General features: G+C 45.1%; 1 protein-coding gene across 1 annotated transcript in view; it reads left to right on the top strand.

The window, feature by feature from the left end:
* Positions 1 to 23,644, top strand: part of LOC139577360 (mitogen-activated protein kinase 1) — a 73,201-nt gene that overhangs the window by 18,702 nt on the left and 30,855 nt on the right. The window contains exons 2-3 of the mRNA XM_071404419.1: positions 13,324 to 13,506; positions 21,096 to 21,285. Of these exons, the coding sequence (XP_071260520.1) occupies positions 13,324 to 13,506; positions 21,096 to 21,285 (373 nt within the window). The remainder of the gene's footprint in view (positions 1 to 13,323; positions 13,507 to 21,095; positions 21,286 to 23,644) is intronic.

The raw sequence follows: 23,644 nt of genomic DNA, 5'->3' as shown, positions 1-23,644 counted from the left end.
GAACAGCGTTCGCAGTGTGAGAGAGGGAGGGAACAGCGTTCGCAGTGTGAGAGAGGGGCGGAACAGCGTTCGCAGTGTGAGAGAGGGAGGGAACAGCGTTCGCAGTGTGAGAGAGGGGCGGAACAGCGTTCGCAGTGTGAGAGAGGGGCGGAACAGCGTTCGCAGTGTGAGAGAGGGGCGGAACAGCGTTCGCAGTGTGAGAGAGGGAGGGAACAACGGTCGCAGTGTGTGTTTGACCCCTCACTCCCAGACCTCTAACCCCTGACGACTGTAGTGATGAGTGTCAAAATGTTTCCCATCATGGCACCTATATTTCTGCTGTCCCTGTCTGACTGCCTTTACCATGAGCCAGACACAACGGCGTAACACCTCGTCTCTACGGCAACCTACCACTCTACCACTGACATCTACAAACCCAAAGAGAAGGGTTTAATGTGGGGCTTTAGTCCAGCTATCACTGCTAGTAGAGAGGGGCTTAATGTGGGGCTTTAGTCCAGCTATCACTGCTAGTAGAGAAGGGTTTAATGTGGGGCTTTAATCCAGCTATCACTGCTAGTAGAAAAGGGTTTAATGTGGGGCTTTAATCCAGCTATCACTGCTAGTAGAGAAGGGTTTAATGTGGGGCTTTAATCCAGCTATCACTGCTAGTAGAGAAGGGTTTAATGTGGGGCTTTAGTCCAGCTATCACTGCTAGTAGAGAAGGGTTTAATGTGGGGCTTTAGTCCAGCTATCACTGCTAGTAGAGAAGGGTTTAATGTGGGGCTTTAATCCAGCTATCACTGCTAGTAGAGAAGGGTTTAATGTGGGGCTTTAATCCAGCTATCACTGCTAGTAGAGAAGGGTTTAATGTGGGGCTTTAATCCAGCTATCACTGCTAGTAGAGAAGGGTTTAATGTGGGGCTTTAATCCAGCTATCACTGCTAGTAGAGAAGGGTTTAATGTGGGGCTTTAATCCAGCTATCACTGCTAGTAGAGAAGGGTTTAATGTGGGTGTTTAGTCCAGCTATCACTGCTAGTAGAGAAGGGTTTAATGTGGGGCTTTAATCCAGCTATCACTGCTAGTAGAGAAGGGTTTAATGTGGGGCTTTAGTCCAGCTATCACTGCTAGTAGAGAGGGGCTTAATGTGGGGCTTTAGTCCAGCTATCACTGCTAGTAGAGAGGGGCTTAATGTGGGGCTTTAGTCCAGCTATCACTGCTAGTAGAGAGGGGCTTAATGTGGGGCTTTAGTCCAGCTATCACTGCTAGTAGAGAGGAGCTTAATGTGGGGCTTTAGTCCAGGTATCACTGCTAGTAGAGAAGGGTTTAATGTGGGGCTTTAATCCAGCTATCACTGCTAGTAGAGAAGGGTTTAATGTGGGGCTTTAATCCAGCTATCACTGCTAGTAGAGAAGGGTTTAATGTGGGGCTTTAGTCCAGGTATCACTGCTAGTAGAGAAGGGTTTAATGTGGGGCTTTAATCCAGCTATCACTGCTAGTAGAGAAGGGTTTAATGTGGGGTTTTAGTCCAGGTATCACTGCTAGTAGAGAGGGGCTTAATATGGGGCTTTAGTCCAGGTATCACTGCTAGTAGAGAAGGGTTTAATGTGGGGCTTTAATCCAGCTATCACTGCTAGTAGAGAAGGGTTTAATGTGGGGCTTTAATCCAGCTATCACTGCTAGTAGAGAAGGGTTTAATGTGGGGCTTTAGTCCAGGTATCACTGCTAGTAGAGAAGGGTTTAATGTGGGGCTTTAATCCAGCTATCACTGCTAGTAGAGAAGGGTTTAATGTGGGGCTTTAGTCCAGCTATCACTGCTAGTAGAGAAGGGTTTAATGTGGGGCTTTAATCCAGCTATCACTGCTAGTAGAGAAGGGTTTAATGTGGGGCTTTAATCCAGCTATCACTGCTAGTAGAGAAGGGTTTAATGTGGGGCTTTAGTCCAGCTATCACTGCTAGTAGAGAAGGGTTTAATGTGGGGCTTTAATCCAGCTATCACTGCTAGTAGAGATTGGTTTAATGTGGGGTTTTAGTCCAGCTATCACTGCTAGTAGAGAAGGGTTTAATGTGGGGCTTTAATCCAGCTATCACTGCTAGTAGAGAAGGGTTTAATGTGGGGCTTTAATCCAGCTATCACTGCTAGTAGAGAAGGGTTTAATGTGGGGCTTTAATCCAGCTATCACTGCTAGTAGAGAAGGGTTTAATGTGGGGCTTTAATCCAGCTATCACTGCTAGTAGAGAAGGGTTTAATGTGGGGCTTTAATCCAGCTATCACTGCTAGTAGAGAAGGGTTTAATGTGGGGCTTTAATCCAGCTATCACTGCTAGTAGAGAAGGGTTTAATGTGGGTCTTTAGTCCAGCTATCACTGCTAGTAGAGAAGGGTTTAATGTGGGGCTTTAATCCAGCTATCACTGCTAGTAGAGAAGGGTTTAATGTGGGGCTTTAGTCCAGCTATCACTGCTAGTAGAGAGGGGCTTAATGTGGGGCTTTAGTCCAGCTATCACTGCTAGTAGAGAGGGGCTTAATGTGGGGCTTTAGTCCACCTATCACTGCTAGTAGAGAGGGGCTTAATGTGGGGCTTTAGTCCAGCTATCACTGCTAGTAGAGAGGGGCTTGATGTGGGGCTTTAGTCCAGGTATCACTGCTAGTAGAGAAGGGTTTAATGTGGGGCTTTAATCCAGCTATCACTGCTAGTAGAGAAGGGTTTAATGTGGGGCTTTAATCCAGCTATCACTGCTAGTAGAGAAGGGTTTAATGTGGGGCTTTAGTCCAGGTATCACTGCTAGTAGAGAAGGGTTTAATGTGGGGCTTTAATCCAGCTATCACTGCTAGTAGAGAAGGGTTTAATGTGGGGCTTTAGTCCAGGTATCACTGCTAGTAGAGAGGGGCTTAATGTGGGGCTTTAGTCCAGGTATCACTGCTAGTAGAGAAGGGTTTAATGTGGGGCTTTAATCCAGCTATCACTGCTAGTAGAGAAGGGTTTAATGTGGGTCTTTAATCCAGCTATCACTGCTAGTAGAGAAGGGTTTAATGTGGGGCTTTAGTCCAGGTATCACTGCTAGTAGAGAAGGGTTTAATGTGGGGCTTTAATCCAGCTATCACTGCTAGTAGAGAAGGGTTTAATGTGGGGCTTTAGTCCAGCTATCACTGCTAGTAGAGAAGGGTTTAATGTGGGGCTTTAGTCCAGCTATCACTGCTAGTAGAGAATGGTTTAATGTGGGACTTTAATCCAGCTATCACTGCTAGTAGAGAAGGGTTTAATGTGGGGCTTTAGTCCAGCTATCACTGCTAGTAGAGAAGGGTTTAATGTGGGGCTTTAATCCAGCTATCACTGCTAGTAGAGAAGGGTTTAATGTGGGGCTTTAATCCAGCTATCACTGCTAGTAGAGAGGGGTTTAATGTGGGGCTTTAGTCCAGGTATCACTGCTAGTAGAGAAGGGTTTAATGTGGGGCTTTAATCCAGCTATCACTGCTAGTAGAGAGGGGCTTAATGTGGGGCTTTAATCCAGCTATCACTGCTAGTAGAGAAGGGTTTAATGTGGGGCTTTAGTCCAGGTATCACTGCTAGTAGAGAAGGGTTTAATGTGGGGCTTTAGTCCAGCTATCACTGCTAGTAGAGAAGGGTTTAATGTGGGGCTTTAGTCCAGCTATCACTGCTAGTAGAGAGGGGCTTAATGTGGGGCTTTAGTCCAGCTATCACTGCTAGTAGAGAAGGGTTTAATGTGGGGCTTTAGTCCAGGTATCACTGCTAGTAGAGAAGGGTTTAATGTGGGGCTTTAGTCCAGGTATCACTGCTAGTAGAGAAGGGTTTAATGTGGGGCTTTAATCCAGCTATCACTGCTAGTAGAGAAGGGTTTAATGTGGGGCTTTAGTCCAGGTATCACTGCTAGTAGAGAAGGGTTTAATGTGGGGCTTTAATCCAGCTATCACTGCTAGTAGAGAAGGGTTTAATGTGGGGCTTTAGTCCAGCTATCACTGCTAGTAGAGAGGGGCTTAATGTGGGGCTTTAGTCCAGCTATCACTGCTAGTAGAGAGGGGCTTAATGTGGGGCTTTAGTCCAGGTATCACTGCTATTTATTTCATAAACAGGGTGATTCCAACCCTGAATGCTGATTGGCTGACATTCATGGTTGACATTCATGGTATATCTGACTGGTTTGATAAAATATTTATTTTAACTGCTCTAATTTCGTTTGGTTGAGGCACCTCGGGGGGTTGTGATATATGGCCAATATACCACGGCTAAGGGCAGTGTCCAGGCCTTATTTAGAAAGTAAACCACTGACTCTCTGGTGTGGGCTGTTCTGTGTGCTTCGATGTAGTAGGGTTAATGAGGGTTTTGACAAGTGAACCGCAGGATAGGTACCCTGTGTGTGAAGGTTTTCACTCCCAGTCTCAGCCAGAGAGCTGATTGTGGTAACCACAGAAATAAATGGAACAAGCAATCACTCAAATGTGTCCTTTGAAACCATTTTTATTAAACAGGTATCTTGTCACAAAGTAATGTACGCTTAATGGCCAAAAGTATGTGGACACCCTTTTAAATGAGTGAATTCGGCTATTTAAGCCACAGTATAAAGTCAAGCACACAGCCATGCAATCTCCATAGACAAACATTGGCAGTACAATTGCCTTACTGAGGAGCTCAGTGACTTTCAACGTGGCACCGTCATAGGATGCCACCTTTCCAACAAGTCAGTTCATCAAATGTCTGCCCTGCTGGAGCTTCCCCTGTAAGTGCTGTTATTGTGAAGTGGAAACGTCTAGGAGCACAAGGTGAAGTTGTAGGCCACACCAGAACGGGACCGCCGAGTGCTGAAGCATGTAAACATGGTCTATCCTTTCTGAATGGTAGGAAGTCCCCGCACCAATGTTCCAACATCTAGTGGATAAAAAAAAAAAATATATAAATAACTAGTTAAGAACAAATTGTTATTTACAATGACGGCCTACACCGGCCAAACCCAGACGACGCTGGGCCAATGGTGCGCCGCTCTATGGGACTCCCAATCACGGCCGGATGTGATACACCCTCGTTCAAATCCAGGCTGTATGTAGTGACTCCTTTTGCACTGAGATGCAGTGCCTTAGACCGCTGCGTCCATGTTGCAGCCACCACGACGCTTGAAATAATGGAGAGTGGTACTCCGTAATGTGATGTATTGGATTTGGCCCAAACATAAACATATGTATTCAGGACATAAAAGTGAATTGCTTTGCCACATTTTTTTGCAGTATTATCTTAGTGCCTTGTTGCAAACAGGATGCATGTTTTGCAATAGTTTTTATTCTGTACAAGCTTCCTTCCTTTGCATCAGTCAGTATTGTGGAATAACTACAATGTTGTTGATCCATCCTCAGTTTTCTATCACAGCCATTAAACTCTAAATGTTTTCAAGTCACCATTGGCCTCATGGTCAAATGCCTGAGCGGTTTCCTTCCTCTCCGGCAACTGACTTAACTTCAGTTCGGCTGATGCCTGCTGAACAAGTGTGCTCATATATTCCCTTCAGGCCTCCGCTTGAAAAATGGGCAGAAAGCGGCAATAGTACTGTTTGTCCTTTTAGAGATGCCGTAGCCAGTATACACTTCCTCAAAATAGTCAGAATTAATCTAAAATATCTCAAGAAATCTGTCATTAATTTTGACGTTTTTGCCGAGACTTTCTTAGTTGAACAAAAATATAAAAGCAACATGCAACAGTTTCTAAGATTTTACTGTTACAGTTCATATAAGGAAATGAGTCATTTAAAATAGATTAGGTTTTAATCTATGGATTTCACATGACTGGGAATACAGATATGCAACTGTTGGTGACAGATACAGTACCTTAAAACAAAGATATGGGTGTGGATCAGAAAACCAGTCAGTATCTGGTGTGACCACCATTTGCCTCATGTTGTCGTGACACCTCTCCTTCACAGAGTTGATCAGGCTGTAGATTCTGGCTGGTGGAATGTTGTCCCGCTCCTTAAATGGTTTTGGAAGTTTCTGGATATTGGCGGGAACTGGAACACGTTGTAATACACGCCGATCCAGAGCATCCCAAACATGCTCAATGGGTGACATGTCTGGTAAGTATGCAGGCCACGGAGGAACGGTGACATTTTCAGCTTCCTGGAATTGTGTACAGATCCTTGCAACATGGGGCTGTGCATTATCATGCTGAAACATGAGGTGATGGCGGAGGATGAATAGCACGACAATGGACCTCAGGATCTCATCACAGTATCTCTGTGCATTCAAATTGTCATCGATAAAATGTAATTGTGTTTGTTGTCTGTAGCTTCTGCCTGCCCATACCATAACCCCACCGCCACCATGGGGCACTCTGTTCACAACGTTGACATCAGTAAACAACTCGCCCTCACAACGCCATACACGCTGTCTGCCATCTGCCCGGTACAGTTGAAACCAGGATTAATCCGTAAAGAGGACACTTCTCCAGCGTGCCAGTGGCTATCGAAGGTGAGCATTCGCCCACTGAAGTCGGTTACGATGCCAAACTGCAGTCAGGTCAAGACCCTGGTGAGGACGTCGAGCACACAGCTTCCCTGAGACGGGTACTGACAGTTTGTGCAGAAATTCTAGCTAACTGGCTATAATGGCAGCCAAGGACGTTCGCTTGCTTATTTGTTCGTGCTCTGATTTAGTTTACACAGATGAAACATGAAAAACCTTGGCTCTATAGAAGTAGAATACTAGAATGGCCATGAATCTTCTTATGATGGTCCAAAAGTCAGCCATTGTGGTCAGGGAGTTGGTCAACCATGGTTTGCACATGCTGTGGTAAAATATTGTGTAAAACAATGAATGTGAAGAATTTATGTGCACTGAATGTGTTAGCCAGAGAATTTTAGAGAAATAAGTTCAGACATTTTTAAAATGAACGGCCAATATTCAAACAATGCTGTCCATCCACAGCCAAACACTGTCTGACAGCAGTTGATGATGGCACTTAGACAAGTTGGGAATGCAACAAGTACGATCAAATAACACTCACGGCTTTCCAAGAAAACAATGTTTACACATCAGTTTGGAGGCTATTTGTACAGGTTTTGTATAAACAGTATTTATACCTATACTACAATATTTTAGGTTGACTATAATTCCATTACATAATCTCTGATACGTCACATGCCTTTTATTTTCCTGCATAAGTAAAATCAGGAAATGAATCACCTCTGTCTGAAGACCCTAACTGTACCTTGTTAAAAACCTCATCTGGTATAGTGGTTCTCTGTAATGGCCAGACGGATCATGACGAGAGGTGGGGAGTGTTGTGTTGATTTTTCAACCACATAGGTGTCATATCAGCTGTGACAGTAGGAACATGTTTAATAGACCCAATCAACCCAATTCCCTGCTATAGTCTCACTGAGATGATTTAACTGTGTATGGGGGATGCTATGCTAACCCTGCTGGCAGGGTTGAGCTTCTCCCCTCCTCCCCCTTCCACATTGTCATAGCAATGGCCTGTTGCGTAATCCACCACACTGGCTGCAATATCTAAGGCCTTGCACTCTGTTTCCATGGAAACACTACCACCTCTTCCTTTCTCTATCTGTCCTCTTTCTCATCTCTCTCCTCTTTCAATTCAATTTACTTTCAATTTCAGGGCTTTATTGGCACGAGTAACATATGTTAACATTTTCTCTCTCCCTCTCTCTCTTTCTCTCCCTCTCTTCTCTCTTTCTCTCTTTCTCTCTTTCTCTTTCTCTCTTTCTCTCTCTTTCTCTCTCTTTCTCTCTTTCTCTCTTTCTCTCCCTCTCTTCTCTCTTTCTCTCTCTTTCTCTCTTTCTCTCCCTCTCTTCTCTCTTTCTCTCTTTCTCTCCCTCTCTTCTCTCTTTCTCTCTTTCTCTCCCTCTCTTCTCTCTTTCTCTCCCTCTCTCTCTTTCTCTCTTTCTCTCTTTCTCTCCCTCTCTTCTCTCTTTCTCTCTTTCTCTCTTTCTCTCCCTCTCTCTCTTTCTCTCTTTCTCTCCCTCTTCTCTCTTTCTCTCCCTCTCTCTCTTTCTCTCTCCCTCTCTTTCTCTCTTTCTCCTTTCTCTCTTTCTCTCTTTCTCTCTTTCTCTCCCTCTCTTCTCTCTTTCTCTCCCTCTCTCTCTTTCTCTCTCCCTCTCTTTCTCTCTTTCTCTCCCTCTCTTCTCTCTTCCTCTCTTTCTCTCTTTCTCTCCCTCTCTTCTCTCTTTCTCTCCCTCTCTCTCTTTCTCTCTTTCTCTCCTATCTCAAATTTTTCTCTGCCTCTGTCCTTTTTATTTCTCTCCTCAATTCAATTTAAGGGGCTTTATTTACATGGGAAACATATGTTTACATTGCCTAAGCAATTTAAATAGTGAAATAAACCATAAAGTACAGAAAACATTACACTCACAAAAGATTCAAAGGAATAAAGACATTTCAAATGTCAGATTTATGTGCAAATAGTTAAAAGTACCAAAGGGAAAATAAATAAACATAAATATTTTGTATTTACAATGGTTCACTGGTTGACCTTTTCTTGTGGCAACAGGTCACAACTCTTGCTGCTGTGATTGCACACTGGTATTCTAATTCTTTGCGGATCTGTGTAATCTGATGGAAATGTGGTCATACATTTGGTAGGAAGTGAGGAAGTGCAGCTCAGTTTCCACCTCATTTTGTGGGCAATGTTGCACATAGCCTGTCTTCTCTTCAGAGCCAGGTCTGCTTATGTCTCTCTCAATAGCAAGACTGTGCTCACTGAATCTGTACGTAGTCAAAGCTTTCCTTAACTTTGTCAGTCACAGTGATCAGATTTTTTGCCACTGTGTACTTTCTGTTTAGGGCCAGTTACCTGTGATGTTCATGTTTAGGCCGAGGTACGTATAGTTTTGTGTGTGCTCTAGGTTAGCGGTGTCTAGATGGAATTTGTATTTATGGTCCTGGCGACTGGACTTTTTTTGGAACACCATTCTTTTTGTCTTACTGAGATTTGCTGTCAGGGCCCAGGTCTGGCAGAATCTGTGCAGAAGATCTAGGTGCTGCTGTAGGCCCTCCTTGGTTGGTGACAGAAGCACCAGATCATCAGCAAACAGTAGACATTTGACTTCAGATTCTAGTAGGGTGAGGCCGGGTGCTGCAGACTGTTCTAGTGCCCTCGCCAATTCGTTGAAATATAGGTTGAAGAGGGTGGGGCTTAAGCTGCATCCCTGTCTCACCCCACGGCCCTGTGGGAAGAAATGTGTGTTTTTTGCCTCTAGCGATCTCCCTCTTTAGCTCTCTCCTCTCGGTCTAGGGTTTCACATTTTGGGGAGATGACACTGTAATTGTTAGATTTTTAAAAATATTTTGACAGGAAATGCAGCTCTGTCTCAGGGTCTGCTGGGGTGCAGTGGTTGCACAGCCTTTCCTCTACAGGGAGCCAGGTTTTCCTGTGTCTACCCTTCTCAATGGCAAGGCTGTGCTCACTGAGCCTGTTCTAACGTTTTGATCCGTAACCATGGTCAAATAGTTAGCCACGGTGTACTGTCCATTTAGGGCCGGATAAAACTGCATTTTGCTTTGTGCTTGTGTTTCTCAACAAGCAATGTAGTTTTGTTTTAACTGTGTTGGAATTTGTTTCATTCTGATTGATTGGATGTTCTGGTCCTGAGGCTTCAGTGTGTTAGTAGAACAGGTTAGTGAACTCAGCCCCAGGACCAGCTGGATGAGGGGACTGAGGCTTCAGTGTGTTAGTAGAACAGGTTAGTGAACTCAGCCCCAGGACCAGCTGGATGAGGGGACTGAGGCTTCAGTGTGTTAGTAGAACAGGTTAGTGAACTCAGCCCCAGGACCAGCTGGATGAGGGGACTGAGGCTTCAGTGTGTTAGTAGAACAGGTTAGTGAACTCAGCCCCAGGACCAGCTGGATGAGGGGACTGAGGCGTCAGTGTGTTAGTAGAACAGGTTAGTGAACTCAGCCCCAGGACCAGCTGAATGAGGGGACTGAGGCTTCAGTGTGTTAGTAGAACAGGTTAGTGAACTCAGCCCCAGGACCAGCTGGATGAGGGGACTGAGGCTTCAGTGTGTTAGTAGAACAGGTTAGTGAACTCAGCCCCAGGACCAGCTGGATGAGGGGACTGAGGCTTCAGTGTGTTAGTAGAACAGGTTAGTGAACTCAGCCCCAGGACCAGCTGGATGAGGGGACTGAGGTTTCAGTGTGTTAGTAGAACAGGTTAGTGAACTCAGCCCCAGGACCAGCTGGATGAGGGGACTGAGGCTTCAGTGTGTTAGTAGAACAGGTTAGTGAACTCAGCCCCAGGACCAGCTGGATGAGGGGACTGAGGCTTCAGTGTGTTAGTAGAACAGGTTAGTGAACTCAGCCCCAGGACCAGCTGGATGAGGGGACTGAGGCTTCAGTGTGTTAGTAGAACAGGTTAGTGAACTCAGCCCCAGGACCAGCTGGATGAGGGGACTGAGGCTTCAGTGTGTTAGTAGAACAGGTTTGTGAACTCAGCCCCAGGACCAGCTGGATGAGGGGACTGAGGCTTCAGTGTGTTAGTAGAACAGGTTAGTGAACTCAGCCCCAGGACCAGCTGGATGAGGGGACTGAGGCTTCAGTGTGTTAGTAGAACAGGTTAGTGAACTCAGCCCCAGGACCAGCTGGATGAGGGGACTGAGGTTTCAGTGTGTTAGTAGAACAGGTTAGTGAACTCAGCCCCAGGACCAGCTGGATGAGGGGACTCTCTTCTTTGCTCAGCTCTTGGCATTGCAGGACTTGGTGATGATATGAGAGGTGGTCATTGTATTTTGGATGTTTCCAAAACTTTAATTGCTCATTGAGTTTTTATTATTAGTGGATATTGGCCTAATTCTGCCCTGCATGCATTGTTTGTAGTTTCTCTGGACATGTAGGAGAATCTTACAGAACTCTGCATGCAGGGTTTCAATGGGGTGTTTGTCCATTTGGGTGAAATATTGTTTTGCAAGTGGACCCCACACCTCGCTGCCATAAAGTGCAATTGGTTCACTGAGACATTTGAATTAGTTTCAGCCAAATTTAGCCAAAGGTATTTCAATTTGTTTTTGTTTTTTAATGGCGTAGAATGCCCTGCGTGCTTTCTCTCTCTGTTTATTCACTGCCTCATTAAGGTGTCCAGTTGAGCTTATTTTTAAACCTCAGTAATTGTAGTGTGTGCAGTACTCTATATATTTTGTACCAATTGAGAACTTTGGTCTAATTCCCTGAGATCTGGATCTTCTCTGTAAAATAATTATTTTAGTCTTTTTGGGGTTTACTGCCAGGGCCCAGGTCTGGCAGTACTGCTCTAGCAGGTCCAGGCTCTGCTGTCGGCCATGTGCTGTGGGTGACAGCAGGCATAGGTCATCTGCATAGAGCAGACATTTAACATCTCAATTGTGAAGAATAACACCAGGGGCTGAGGATTTTTCTAGAACAGTGGCCAATTTGTTGATGTAAATATTGAAGAGTGCAGGGCTCAGATTGCAACCCTGGTTAAATAATTCTGTAATTTCCTTGCCAGTTTTGATGCTGTACATATTGCCAGTATACATTGATTTAATTATGTCATGTTTTACCCTCTACACCACTTTCAATAACTTTTGTAGAACAGTCCTCTATGCCAAGTAGAATCAAATGCTTTTTGGAAGTCGCTAAAGCAAGTGTACATTTCGGTATTATGGTGGACATGTTTATCTGTTAGGTTGTAAATATTATCGGTCATACAATGTTTTGGTATAAATCAAATTTGTCTTTCACTCAAGACTTTGTGCTTATTAAGGAAGTTTAGAACTCTTACATTTATAATACTACAGAAAACCCAGGTTACTGTGCACACAAATGCCTCTGTAATTGTTCGGGTCAAATTTGTCTCCGTTCTTAAAGATTGGGCCACTCAGATCTCCTGAGTAATATGGGGATTATGAGGGGGGATATATATTGTGCAACGGAACGCATATTTTTCTGTCAGTACAAGTTCTTTTTTCAGTTTTAACCAAATGTGATTTTTACCAAATTTGAGGGGATCAATTAGATTTTGTAGTTGGGATTTGTACCAAATGATCAGTCCTCCAGAGTCTCTGCCTCTATTGACAGAGCTGTGTTTTTGTGACGGCACAACTACCTCTCTGTAGCCTGTTGGACAGTTAGTGAGAAATGTCTGCCTTACACCATGTCTCCTGCAGAATGATGACGTCAACATCTTTAAGATGTTGGTTGAACTCCAGTGTTAAACTCTCCAGTGTTAAACTCTCCAGTGTTAAACTCTCCAGTCCAAAGGTTGATGAGTTTAGGCCCTGAATGTTCCACATGCTAACTGATAGGTTGATGAGTTTAGGCCCTGAATGTTCCACATGCTAACTGATAGGTTGATGAGTTTAGGCCCTGAATGTTCCACATGCTAACTGATAGGTTGATGAGTTTAGGCCCTGAATGTTCCACATGCTAACTGATAGTGATTTCATGTTGCAGAAAGAAAGAATAGCAGTCAGAAATACAGTAACTACTACTGAGTAAAGAGATTAACTGACTAACTCCCTCTCTCAGCTCTGACTCTAACCTGCTCTCCCTCTCTCGAACCCCCCCTCTCTCTAACCTCCCCCCTCTCTCTAACCCCCCTCTCTCTCTCTCTCTCTAACCCCCCTCTCTCTCTAACCCCCCCTCTCTCTCTAACCCCCCCTCTCTCTCTAAACCCCCCCCCTCTCTCTAACCCCCCCTCTCTCTAACCCCCCCCCTCTCTCGAACCCCCCCTTTCTCTCTAACCTCCCCCCCTCTCTCTAACCCCTCTCTCTCTCTCGCTAACCCCCCTCTCTCTCTAACCCCCCCTATCTCCCCAGCTCTCGCTCTCCCTTTCTCTAACCCCCCCTTTCTCGCTCTTTCTCTCACCCCTCTCTCTCTCTCTAACCTCTCCTCTCTCTCCAACCTCCCCCTTCTCTCTCTCCTTTCTCTCTCTCCAACCTCCCCCTTCTCTCTCTCCTTTCTCTCTCTCCAACCTCCCCCTTCTCTCTCTCCTTTCTCTCTCTCTCTCTAATCTCCCCCTCTCTCTCTCTCTAACCTCCCCCTCTCTCTCTCTAACCTCTCTCTCGTTCTCTGTCTTTCTCTCTGTCTCTGTCTGTCTGTCTCTCTCTCTGTCTGTCTCTCTCTCTGTCTGTCTCTCTCTCTGTCTGTCTCTCTCTCTGTCTGTCTCTCTCTCTGTCTGTCTCTCTCTCTGTCTGTCTCTCTCTCTGTCTGTCTCTCTCTCTCTCTCTGTCTCTCTCTCTCTCTCTCTCTGTCTCTCTCTCTCTCTCTCTCTCTCTCTGTCTCTCTCTCTCTGTCTCTCTCTCTCTGTCTCTCTCTCTCTCTCTCTCTCCAGCTCTGACTCTAACCTCCCCCTCTCTCTCTCCCCCCCCAGCTCTGCGTATTGCCGTGACAACAAGGTCCGCGTGGCGATAAAGAAGATCAGTCCGTTTGAGCACCAGACATACTGCCAGAGGACTCTGAGAGAGATTAAGATCCTGCTGCGCTTCAAACATGAGAACATCATCAGCATCAACGACATCATCCGCATGCCCTCCATCCACCAGATGAAGGACGTGTATCTTTTACAGCAGGAACCTTATTTATCATGATGTCATCCGCACCTAGTCAGGATGTTAGTCAGACTTTGGTCATCTGGACTTTTCTGTTTCTTTATCTTGTGATTCTCACTCTCTCTCACTCTCACACTCTCTCACTCTCTCTCTCACTCTCACTCTCTCTCTCACGCTCTCTCTCTCTCACACTCTCTCTCTCACGCTCTCTCTGTCTCACACTCTCTCTCACGCTCTCTCTCTCTCACACTCACAATTCCATTTCAATTTAAGGGCTTTATTGGCATGGAAAACATGTTTACATTGCCAAATCAAGTGAAGTAGATAATAAACAATACAATTTAAAAGTAAACGTTACACTCACAAAAGTTCCAAAAGAATAAAGACATTTCAAATGTCATATGTGAAAATATTTAAAGTACAAAAGGGAAAATGAATAAGCATACATATGGGTTATATTTACAATGGTGTTTGTTCTTCACTGGTTGTCCTTTTCTTGTGGCAACAGGTCACACATCTTGCTGCTGTGATGACACACTGTGGTATTTCACTCAGTAGATATGGGAGTTTATCAAAATTGGGTTTGTTTTCTAATTCTTTGTGGATCTGTGTAATCTGAGGGAAATATGTGTCTCTAATATGGTCATACATTGGGCAGGAGGTTAGGAAGTGCAGCTCAGTTTCCACCTCATTTTGTGGGCAGTGTGCACATAGCCTGTCTTCTCTTGAGAGCCATGTCTGCCTACGGCGGCCTTTCTCAATAGCAAGGCTATGCTCACTGAGTCTGTACATAGTCAAAGCTTTCCTTAAGTTTGGGTCAGTCACAGTGGTCAGGTATTCTGCCACTGTGTACTCTCTGTTTAGGGCCAAATAGCATTCTAGTTTGCTCAGTTTTTTGGTAAATTCTTTCCAATGTGTCAAGTAATTATCTTTTTGTTTTCTCATGATTTGGTTGGGTCTAATTGTGTTGCTGTTCTGGGGCTCTGTGGGGTGTGTTTGTGAACAGAGCCCCAGGACCAGCTTGCTTAGGGGGCTCTTCTCCAGGTTAATTTCTCTGTAGGTGATGGCTTTGTTATGGAAGGTTTGGGAAACGCTTCCTTTTAGGTGGTTGTAGAATTTAATGGCTCTTTTCTGGATTTTGATAATTAGTGGGTATCGGCCTAATTCTGCTCTGCGTGCATTATTTGGTGTTTTACGTTGTACACGGAGGATATTGTTGCAGAGTTCTGCATGCAGAGTCTCAATTTGGTGTTTGTCCCATTTGGTGAATTCTTGGTTGGTGAGCGGACCCCAGACCTCACAACCATAAAGGGCAATGGGCTCTATGACTGATTCAAGTATTATTATTTTTTTCCTAATTGGTTTGTGGAATTTTATGTACCTTTTGATGGCACAGAAGACCCTTCTTGCCATGTCTCTCAGATCGTTCACAGCTTTGTGGAGTTAGTTACCTGTGGTGCTGAGGTTTAGGCTGAGGTAAATATAGTTTTGTGTGCTCCAGGGCAACGGTGTCTAGATGGAATTTGTGGTCCTGGCGACTGGACCTTTTTTGGAACACCATTATTTTTGTCATACTGAGATTTGCTGTCAGGGCCCAGGTCTGGCAGAATCTGTGCAGAAGATCTAGGTGCTGCTGTAGGCCCTCCTTAGTTGGTGACAGAAGCACCAGATCATCAGCAAACAGTAGACATTTGACTTCAGATTCTAGTAGGGTGAGGCCGGGTGCTGCAGACTGTTCTAGTGCCCTCGCCAATTCGTTGAAATATAGGTTGAAGAGGGTGGGGCTTAAGCTGCATCCCTGTCTCACCCCACGGCCCTGTGGGAAGAAATGTGTGTTTTTTGCCTCTAGCGATCTCCCTCTTTAGCTCTCTCCTCTCGGTCTAGGGTTTCACATTTGGGGAGATGACACTGTAATTGTTAGATTTTTTTTGATATTTTGTGCCCATAGGTGACGTTGTTGCCGGTGATGTCTGGTGAGGACCTGCCTTACAGCAGGTCTACAAGCCCTCAGTCCAGCCTCTCTCAGCCTATTGTGGAGAGTCTGAGCACTGATGAAGGGGTTGTGCGTTCCTGGTGTAACTCGGCCAGTTGAAAGGCAAGGACATTTCTTTCTTTGAAAAGACAAGGACGTTTTGTTTTTTACTGAGTTTGTTTTTGCTGTTTGTTCTTTGTTTTAGGGCCAAAAAGATTGGAGAAGTGGTTTATCCATACATCGCTGTTTTGGATAGAGAACTCCTCATGTTGTTTTAGTGTCCAATTTTCCCAGAAGTGGTTAGAGTCTACGGATTCTTCAATTACAATGAGCTGATTTCTGACGTGCTGTTCCTTCTTTTCCTGTGCTGTATTTCTGTATTGTTTTAGTGATTCACCATAGTGAAGGCGCGTAGACTCAGGTTTTCTGGGTCTCTATGTTTTTGGTTGGACAGGTTTCTCAATTTCTCTCTTAGGTTTTTGCATTCTTCATCAAACCATTTGTCATTGTTAGATTTGATCGGGAAGCTGAGATCAAATATACTCTAGGTTTTATACTGCCAAGTTTACATCTCAAGTTTACAACGTTTACAACGTTTTGTCCAGGAAGTTGTCCTTAAGGGATTTATTACAGTGTAATGTTTTGTCCAGGAAGTTGTCCTTAAGGGATTTATTACAGTGTAACGTTTTGTCCAGGAAGTTGTCCTTAAGGGATTTATTACAGTGTAACGTTTTGTCCAGGAAGTTGTCCTTAAGGGATTTATTACAGTGTAACGTTTTGTCCAGGAAGTTGTCCTTAAGGGATTTATTACAGTGTAACGTTTTGTCCAGGAAGTTGTCCTTAAGGGATTTATTACAGTGTAACGTTTTGTCCAGGAAGTTGTCCTTAAGGGATTTATTACAGTGTAACGTTTTGTCCAGGAAGTTGTCCTTAAGGGATTTATTACAGTGTAACGTTTTGTCCAGGAAGTTGTCCTTAAGGGATTTATTACAGTGTAACGTTTTGTCCAGGAAGTTGTCCTTAAGGGATTTATTACAGTGTAACGTTTTGTCCAGGAAGTTGTCCTTAAGGGATTTATTACAGTGTAACGTTTTGTCCAGGAAGTTGTCCTTAAGGGATTTATTACAGTGTAACGTTTTGTCCAGGAAGTTGTCCTTAAGGGATTTATTACAGTGTAACGTTTTGTCCAGGAAGTTGTCCTTAAGGGATTTATTACAGTGTAACGTTTTGTCCAGGAAGTTGTCCTTAAGGGATTTATTACAGTGTAACGTTTTGTCCAGGAAGTTGTCCTTAAGGGATTTATTACAGTGTAACGTTTTGTCCAGGAAGTTGTCCTTAAGGGATTTATTACAGTGTAACGTTTTGTCCAGGAAGTTGTCCTTAAGGGAATTATTACAGTGTAACGTTTTGTCCAGGAAGTTGTCCTTAAGGGATTTATTACAGTGTAACGTTTTGTCCAGGAAGTTGTCCTTAAGGGATTTATTACAGTGTAACGTTTTGTCCAGGAAGTTGTCCTTAAGGGATTTATTACAGTGTAACGTTTTGTCCAGGAAGTTGTCCTTAAGGGATTTATTACAGTGTAACGTTTTGTCCAGGAAGTTGTCCTTAAGGGATTTATTACAGTGTAACGTTTTGTCCAGGAAGTTATCCTTAAGGGATTTATTACAGTGTAACGTTTTGTCCAGGAAGTTGTCCTTAAGGGATTTATTACAGTGTAACGTTTTGTCCAGGAAGTTGTCCTTAAGGGATTTATTACAGTGTAACGTTTTGTCCAGGAAGTTGTCCTTAAGGGATTTATTACAGTGGAACGTTTTGTCCAGGAAGTTGTCCTTAAGGGATTTATTACAGTGGAACGTTTTGTCCAGGAAGTTGTCCTTAAGGGATTTATTACAGTGGAACGTTTTGTCCAGGAAGTTGTCCTTAAGGGATTTATTACAGTGGAACGTTTTGTCCAGGAAGTTGTCCTTAAGGGATTTATTACAGTGGAACGTTTTGTCCAGGAAGTTGTCCTTAAGGGATTTATTACAGTGTAACGTTTTGTCCAGGAAGTTGTCCTTAAGGGATTTATTACAGTGGAACGTTTTGTCCAGGAAGTTGTCCTTAAGGGATTTATTACAGTGGAACGTTTTGTCCAGGAAGTTGTCCTTAAGGGATTTATTACAGTGGAACGTTTTGTCCAGGAAGTTGTCCTTAAGGGATTTATTACAGTGTAACGTTTTGTCCAGGAAGTTGTCCTTAAGGGATTTATTACAGTGTAACGTTTTGTCCAGGAAGTTGTCCTTAAGGGATTTATTACAGTGTAACGTTTTGTCCAGGAAGTTGTCCTTAAGGGATTTATTACAGTGTAACGTTTTGTCCAGGAAGTTGTCCTTAAGGGATTTATTACAGTGGAACGTTTTGTCCAGGAAGTTGTCCTTAAGGGATTTATTACAGTGGAACGTTTTGTCCAGGAAGTTGTCCTTAAGGGAATTATTACAGTGGAACGTTTTGTCCAGGAAGTTGTCCTTAAGGGATTTATTACAGTGTAACGTTTTGTCCAGGAAGTTGTCCTTAAGGGAATTATTACAGTGTAACGTTTTGTCCAGGAAGTTGTCCTTAAGGGATTTATTACAGTGTAACGTTTTGTCCAGGAAGTTGTCCTTAAGGGATTTATTACAGTGTAACGTTTTGTCCAGGAAGTTGTCCTTAAGGGATTTATTACAGTGTAACGTTTTGTCCAGGAAGTTGTCCTTAAGGGATTTATTACAGTGGAACGTTTTGTCCAGGAAGTTGTCCTTAAGGGATTGAATTTGTTGTTTCCTCAGTTTTCCTTTCCATCTATAGCATTTCTTTAATATTACTCACTTCCTTTGGCTTTGATGACTCATGATTGAGCATTGCTCTGTCCAACTAGACTGATTTTGCTGTGGTCTGATAGGGGTGTCAGTGGGCTGACTGTGAACGCTCTGAGAGACTCTGGGTTGAGGTCAGTACTACAGTACTTCTGCCAAGACATGTATCTACCATAGGAGTCCCCTCGAAGCCTAACATTGACTATGTACATACCCAGCGTGCGACAGAGCTGCAGGAGTTGTGACCCGTTTTTGTACGTTATGTTGTCGTAGTTGTGCCTAGGGGGGCATATGGGGGAGAGAATGCTGTCACCTGCAGGCAGGTGTTTGTCCCCCTGTGTGCTGAGGGTGTCAGGTTCTGGTATTTAGGTCTCCACAGACTAGTACATGTCCCTGGGCCTGGAAATGGTTGATCTCCCCCTCTAGGATGGAGAAGCTGTCATCGTTAAAGTATGGGGATTCTAGTGGGGGGATATAGGTAGCACACAGGAGGACATTTTTCTCTGTTGAGATCATTTCCTTTATTAATTTCTAGCCAGATGTAAAATGTTCCTGTTTTGACTAATTTAATAGAGTGAATTAGGTCTGTTCTATACCAATTAGCATACCCATAAGCTCTGTAACCAAGAGGACCACCAGTAGGTCCATCTCCTCTTCACCATGTTTTACACCTGGTAGTATGGTGGATGGGACTACCAGCTCTGTAACCAAGAGGACAACCAGTAGGTCCATCTCCTCTATACCATGTTTTACACCTGGTAGTATGGTGGATGGGACTACCAGCTCTGTAACCAAGAGGACAACCAGTAGGTCCATCTCCTCTATACCATGTTTTACACCTGGTAGTATGGTGGATGGGACTACCAGCTCTGTAACCAAGAGGACAACCAGTGGGTCCATCTCCTCTATACCATGTTTTACACCTGGTAGTATGGTGGATGGGACTACCAGCTCTGTAACCAAGAGGACAACCAGTAGGTCCATCTCCTCTATACCATGTTTTACACCTGGTAGTATGGTGGATGGAACTACCAGCTCTGTAACCAAGAGGACAACCAGTGGGTCCATCTCCTCTATACCACCCACCTGGTAATATGGTGGATGGGACTATCAGCTCTGTAACCAAGAGGACAACCAGTGGGTCCATCTCCTCTATACCATGTCTTACACCTGGTAGTATGGTGGATGGGACTACCAGCTCTGTAACCAAGAGGACAACCAGTAGGTCCATCTCCTCTATACCATGTTTTACACCTGGTAGTATGGTGGATGGAACTACCAGCTCTGTAACCAAGAGGACAACCAGTAAGTCCATCTCCTCTTCACCATGTTTTACACCTGGTAGTATGGTGGATGGAACTACCAGCTCTCTGTAACTTAGCAACCAGTGGGTCCAAATCACATTTTATTTGTCACATGCGCCGAATACAACAGGTGTAGACTTTACAGTGAAATGCTGACTTACAGGCCCTAACCAACAGTGCGATTTTTAAGTAAAAAATAGGTATTAGGTGAACAACAGATAAGTAAAGAAATAAATACAACAGTAAAAAGACAGTGGAAAATGAATAGTGGAGGGGCTATGTACAGGCACCGGTTAGTCAGGCTATTTCAGGTAGTATGTACATGAATGTATAGTTAGTGACTATGCGTATATGATAAACAGAGTAGCAGCAGTGTAAAAGAGGGGTTGGGGGGGACGACACAAAGCAAATAGTCCAGGTAGCCATTTGATTACCTGTTCAGGAGTCTTATATCTTGGGGGTAAAAGGTGTTGAGAAGCCTTTTGGACCTAGACTTGGCACTCCGGTACCGCTTGCCGTGCGGTAGCAGAGAGAACAGTCTATGACTAAGGTGGCTGGGGTCTTTGACAATTTTTAGGGCCTTCCTATGACACCACCTGGTGTAGAGGTCCTGGATGGCAGGCAGCTTAGCCCCAGTGATGTACTAGGCCGTACGCACTACCCTCTGTAGTGCCTTGTGGTCGGAGGCCGAGCAGTTGCCGTACCAGTCAGTGATGCAACCAGTCAGGATGCTCTCGATGTTGCAGCTGTAGAACCTTTTGAGGATCTCAGGACCCATGCCAAATCTTTTTCGTTTCCTGAAGGGGAATAGGCTTTGTTGTGCCCTCTTCACGACTGTCTTCGTGTGTTTGGATCATTTTAGTTTGTTGGTGATGTGGACACCAAGGAACTTGAAGCTCTCAACCTGCTCCACTACAGCCCCGTTGATGAGAATGGGGGCGTGCTTGGTCTTCCTTTTCCTGTAGTCCTCAATCATCTCCTTAGTCTTGATCACGCTGAGGGAGAGGTTGTTATTCTGGCACCACACGTCCAGGTCTCTGACCTCCTCTCTATAGGCTGTCTCATCGCTGTTGGTGATCAGGCCTACCACTGTTGTGTCATTTGCAGACTTAATGATGGTGTTGGAGTTGTGCTTGGCCATGCAGTCGTGGGTGAACAGGGAGTACAGGAGGGGACTGAGCACGCACCCCTGAGGGGCTCCAGTGTCCTTCAAAGTCCATCTCCTCTATGCCATGTTTCTTGTAGGATTACAATGTCTGCATTTTTTATTTCTTTGGTGAAGTCAAGTTTCCTGCTCATTAGACCAAAGGCAGATGACCTCAGGCCATCTGCCCAGGATGAGATGGTGAAGACTTTCATTAAGTGTCCAATGTTAGTTGTGTGGTTTGGACAGAGCCTGCTGAGATCTCTGTCCCCACCAACACAGCAGCAGTGCAGTCTGATGAACACCTTCAGTCTAGTTTGTTCCTTAACTCTCTGTTATCCAGCTACATCGTGCAGGACCTGATGGAGACAGACCTGTACAAGCTCCTGAAGACCCAGCACCTGAGCAACGATCACATCTGTTACTTCCTGTACCAGATCCTGAGAGGCCTGAAGTACATCCACTCAGCGAACGTTCTGCACCGCGACCTCAAACCCTCCAACCTGCTGCTCAATACCACCTGTGATCTAAAGGTACTGACCCCTGACCCCTGACCCTAACGTTCTGCACCGCGACCTCAAACCCTCCAACCTGCTGCTCAATACCACCTGTGATCTAAAGGTACTGACCCCTGACCCTAACGTTCTGCACCGCGACCTCAAACCCTCCAACCTGCTGCTCAATACCACCTGTGATCTAAAGGTACTGACCCCTGACCTCTGATCCCTGCCCCTCATCCCCTAATGTCCTGCACCGAGGCCTAACCCTACTGCTCATTATCATCTGTTATCTAGAGGTACAGAACCCTGACCCTAATGTCCTGCACCGAGGCCTAACCCTACTGCTCATTACCATCTGTTATCTAGAGGTACAGAACCCTGACCCTAATGTCCTGCACCGAGGCCTAACCCTACTGCTCATTATCATCTGTTATCTAGAGGTACAGAACCCTGACCCTAATGTCCTGCACCGAGGCCTAACCCTACTGCTCATTATCATCTGTTATCTAGAGGTACAGAACCCTGACCCTAATGTCCTGCACCGAGGCCTAACCCTACTGCTCATTATCATCTGTTATCTAGAGGTACAGAACCCTGACCCTAATGTCCTGCACCGAGGCCTAACCCTACTGCTCATTACCATCTGTTATCTAGAGGTACAGAACCCTGACCCTAATGTCCTGCACCGAGGCCTAACCCTACTGCTCATTATCATCTGTTATCTAGAGGTACAGAACCCTGACCCTAATGTCCTGCACCGAGGCCTAACCCTACTGCTCATTACCATCTGTTATCTAGAGGTACAGAACCCTGACCCTAATGTCCTGCACCGAGGCCTAACCCTACTGCTCATTATCATCTGTTATCTAGAGGTACAGAACCCTGACCCTAATGTCCTGCACCGAGGCCTAACCCTACTGCTCATTATCATCTGTTATCTAGAGGTACAGAACCCTGACCCTAATGTCCTGCACTGAGGCTTAACCCTACTGCTCATTATCATCTGTTATCTAGAGGTACAGAACCCTGACCCTAATGTCCTGCACCGAGGCCTAACCCTACTGCTCATTACCATCTGTTATCTAGAGGTACAGAACCCTGACCCTAATGTCCTGCACCGAGGCCTAACCCTACTGCTCATTATCATCTGTTATCTAGAGGTACAGAACCCTGACCCTAATGTCCTGCACTGAGGCCTAACCCTACTGCTCATTATCATCTGTTATCTAGAGGTACAGAACCCTGACCCTAATGTCCTGCACCGAGGCCTAACCCTACTGCTCATTATCATCTGTTATCTAGAGGTACAGAACCCTGACCCTAATGTCCTGCACCGAGGCCTAACCCTACTGCTCATTATCATCTGTTATCTAGAGGTACAGAACCCTGACCCTAATGTCCTGCACTGAGGCCTAACCCTACTGCTCATTATCATCTGTTATCTAGAGGTACAGAACCCTGACCCTAATGTCCTGCACTGAGGCCTAACCCTACTGCTCATTATCATCTGTTATCTAGAGGTACAGAACCCTGACCCTAATGTCCTGCACCGAGGCCTAACCCTACTGCTCATTACCATCTGTTATCTAGAGGTACAGAACCCTGACCCTAATGTCCTGCACCGAGGCCTAACCCTACTGCTCATTATCATCTGTTATCTAGAGGTACAGAACCCTGACCCTAATGTCCTGCACTGAGGCCTAACCCTACTGCTCATTATCATCTGTTATCTAGAGGTACAGAACCCTGACCCTAATGTCCTGCACCGAGGCCTAACCCTACTGCTCATTATCATCTGTTATCTAGAGGTACAGAACCCTGACCCTAATGTCCTGCACCGAGGCCTAACCCTACTGCTCATTATCATCTGTTATCTAGAGGTACAGAACCCTGACCCTAATGTCCTGCACCGAGGCCTAACCCTACTGCTCATTATCATCTGTTATCTAGAGGTACAGAACCCTGACCCTAATGTCCTGCACCGAGGCCTAACCCTACTGCTCATTATCATCTGCGATCTCATGTTAGTGGATTGATTGTACAAATTATCACCAGGTCCACCCACTCGTCTCTCTCCACCCTCCTTCTCTACCCTCCTCTCCTCCCCTCTTCCTCTACCCTCCTCTCCTCCCCTCTTCCTCTACCCTCCTCTCCTCCCCTCTTTCTCGACCCTTCTCTCCTCCCTCCTTCTATACCCTCCTCTCCTCCCCTCTTCCTCTACCCTCCTCTCCTCCCTCCTTCTCTACCCTCCTCTCCTCCCCTCTTCCTCTACCCTCCTCTCCTCCCCTCTTCCTCTACCCTCCTCTCCTCTCCTCTTCCTCTACCCTCCTCTCCTCCCCTCTTTCTCGACCCTCCTCTCCTCCCTCCTTCTATACCCTCCTCTCCTCCCCTC

The sequence above is a fragment of the Salvelinus alpinus genome, chromosome 5 (genome assembly GCF_045679555.1).
Source record: "Salvelinus alpinus chromosome 5, SLU_Salpinus.1, whole genome shotgun sequence".
In the NCBI taxonomy this organism is placed as follows: Eukaryota; Metazoa; Chordata; class Actinopteri; order Salmoniformes; family Salmonidae; genus Salvelinus; species Salvelinus alpinus.
This window is presented reverse-complemented; position numbering and strand designations above follow the sequence as displayed.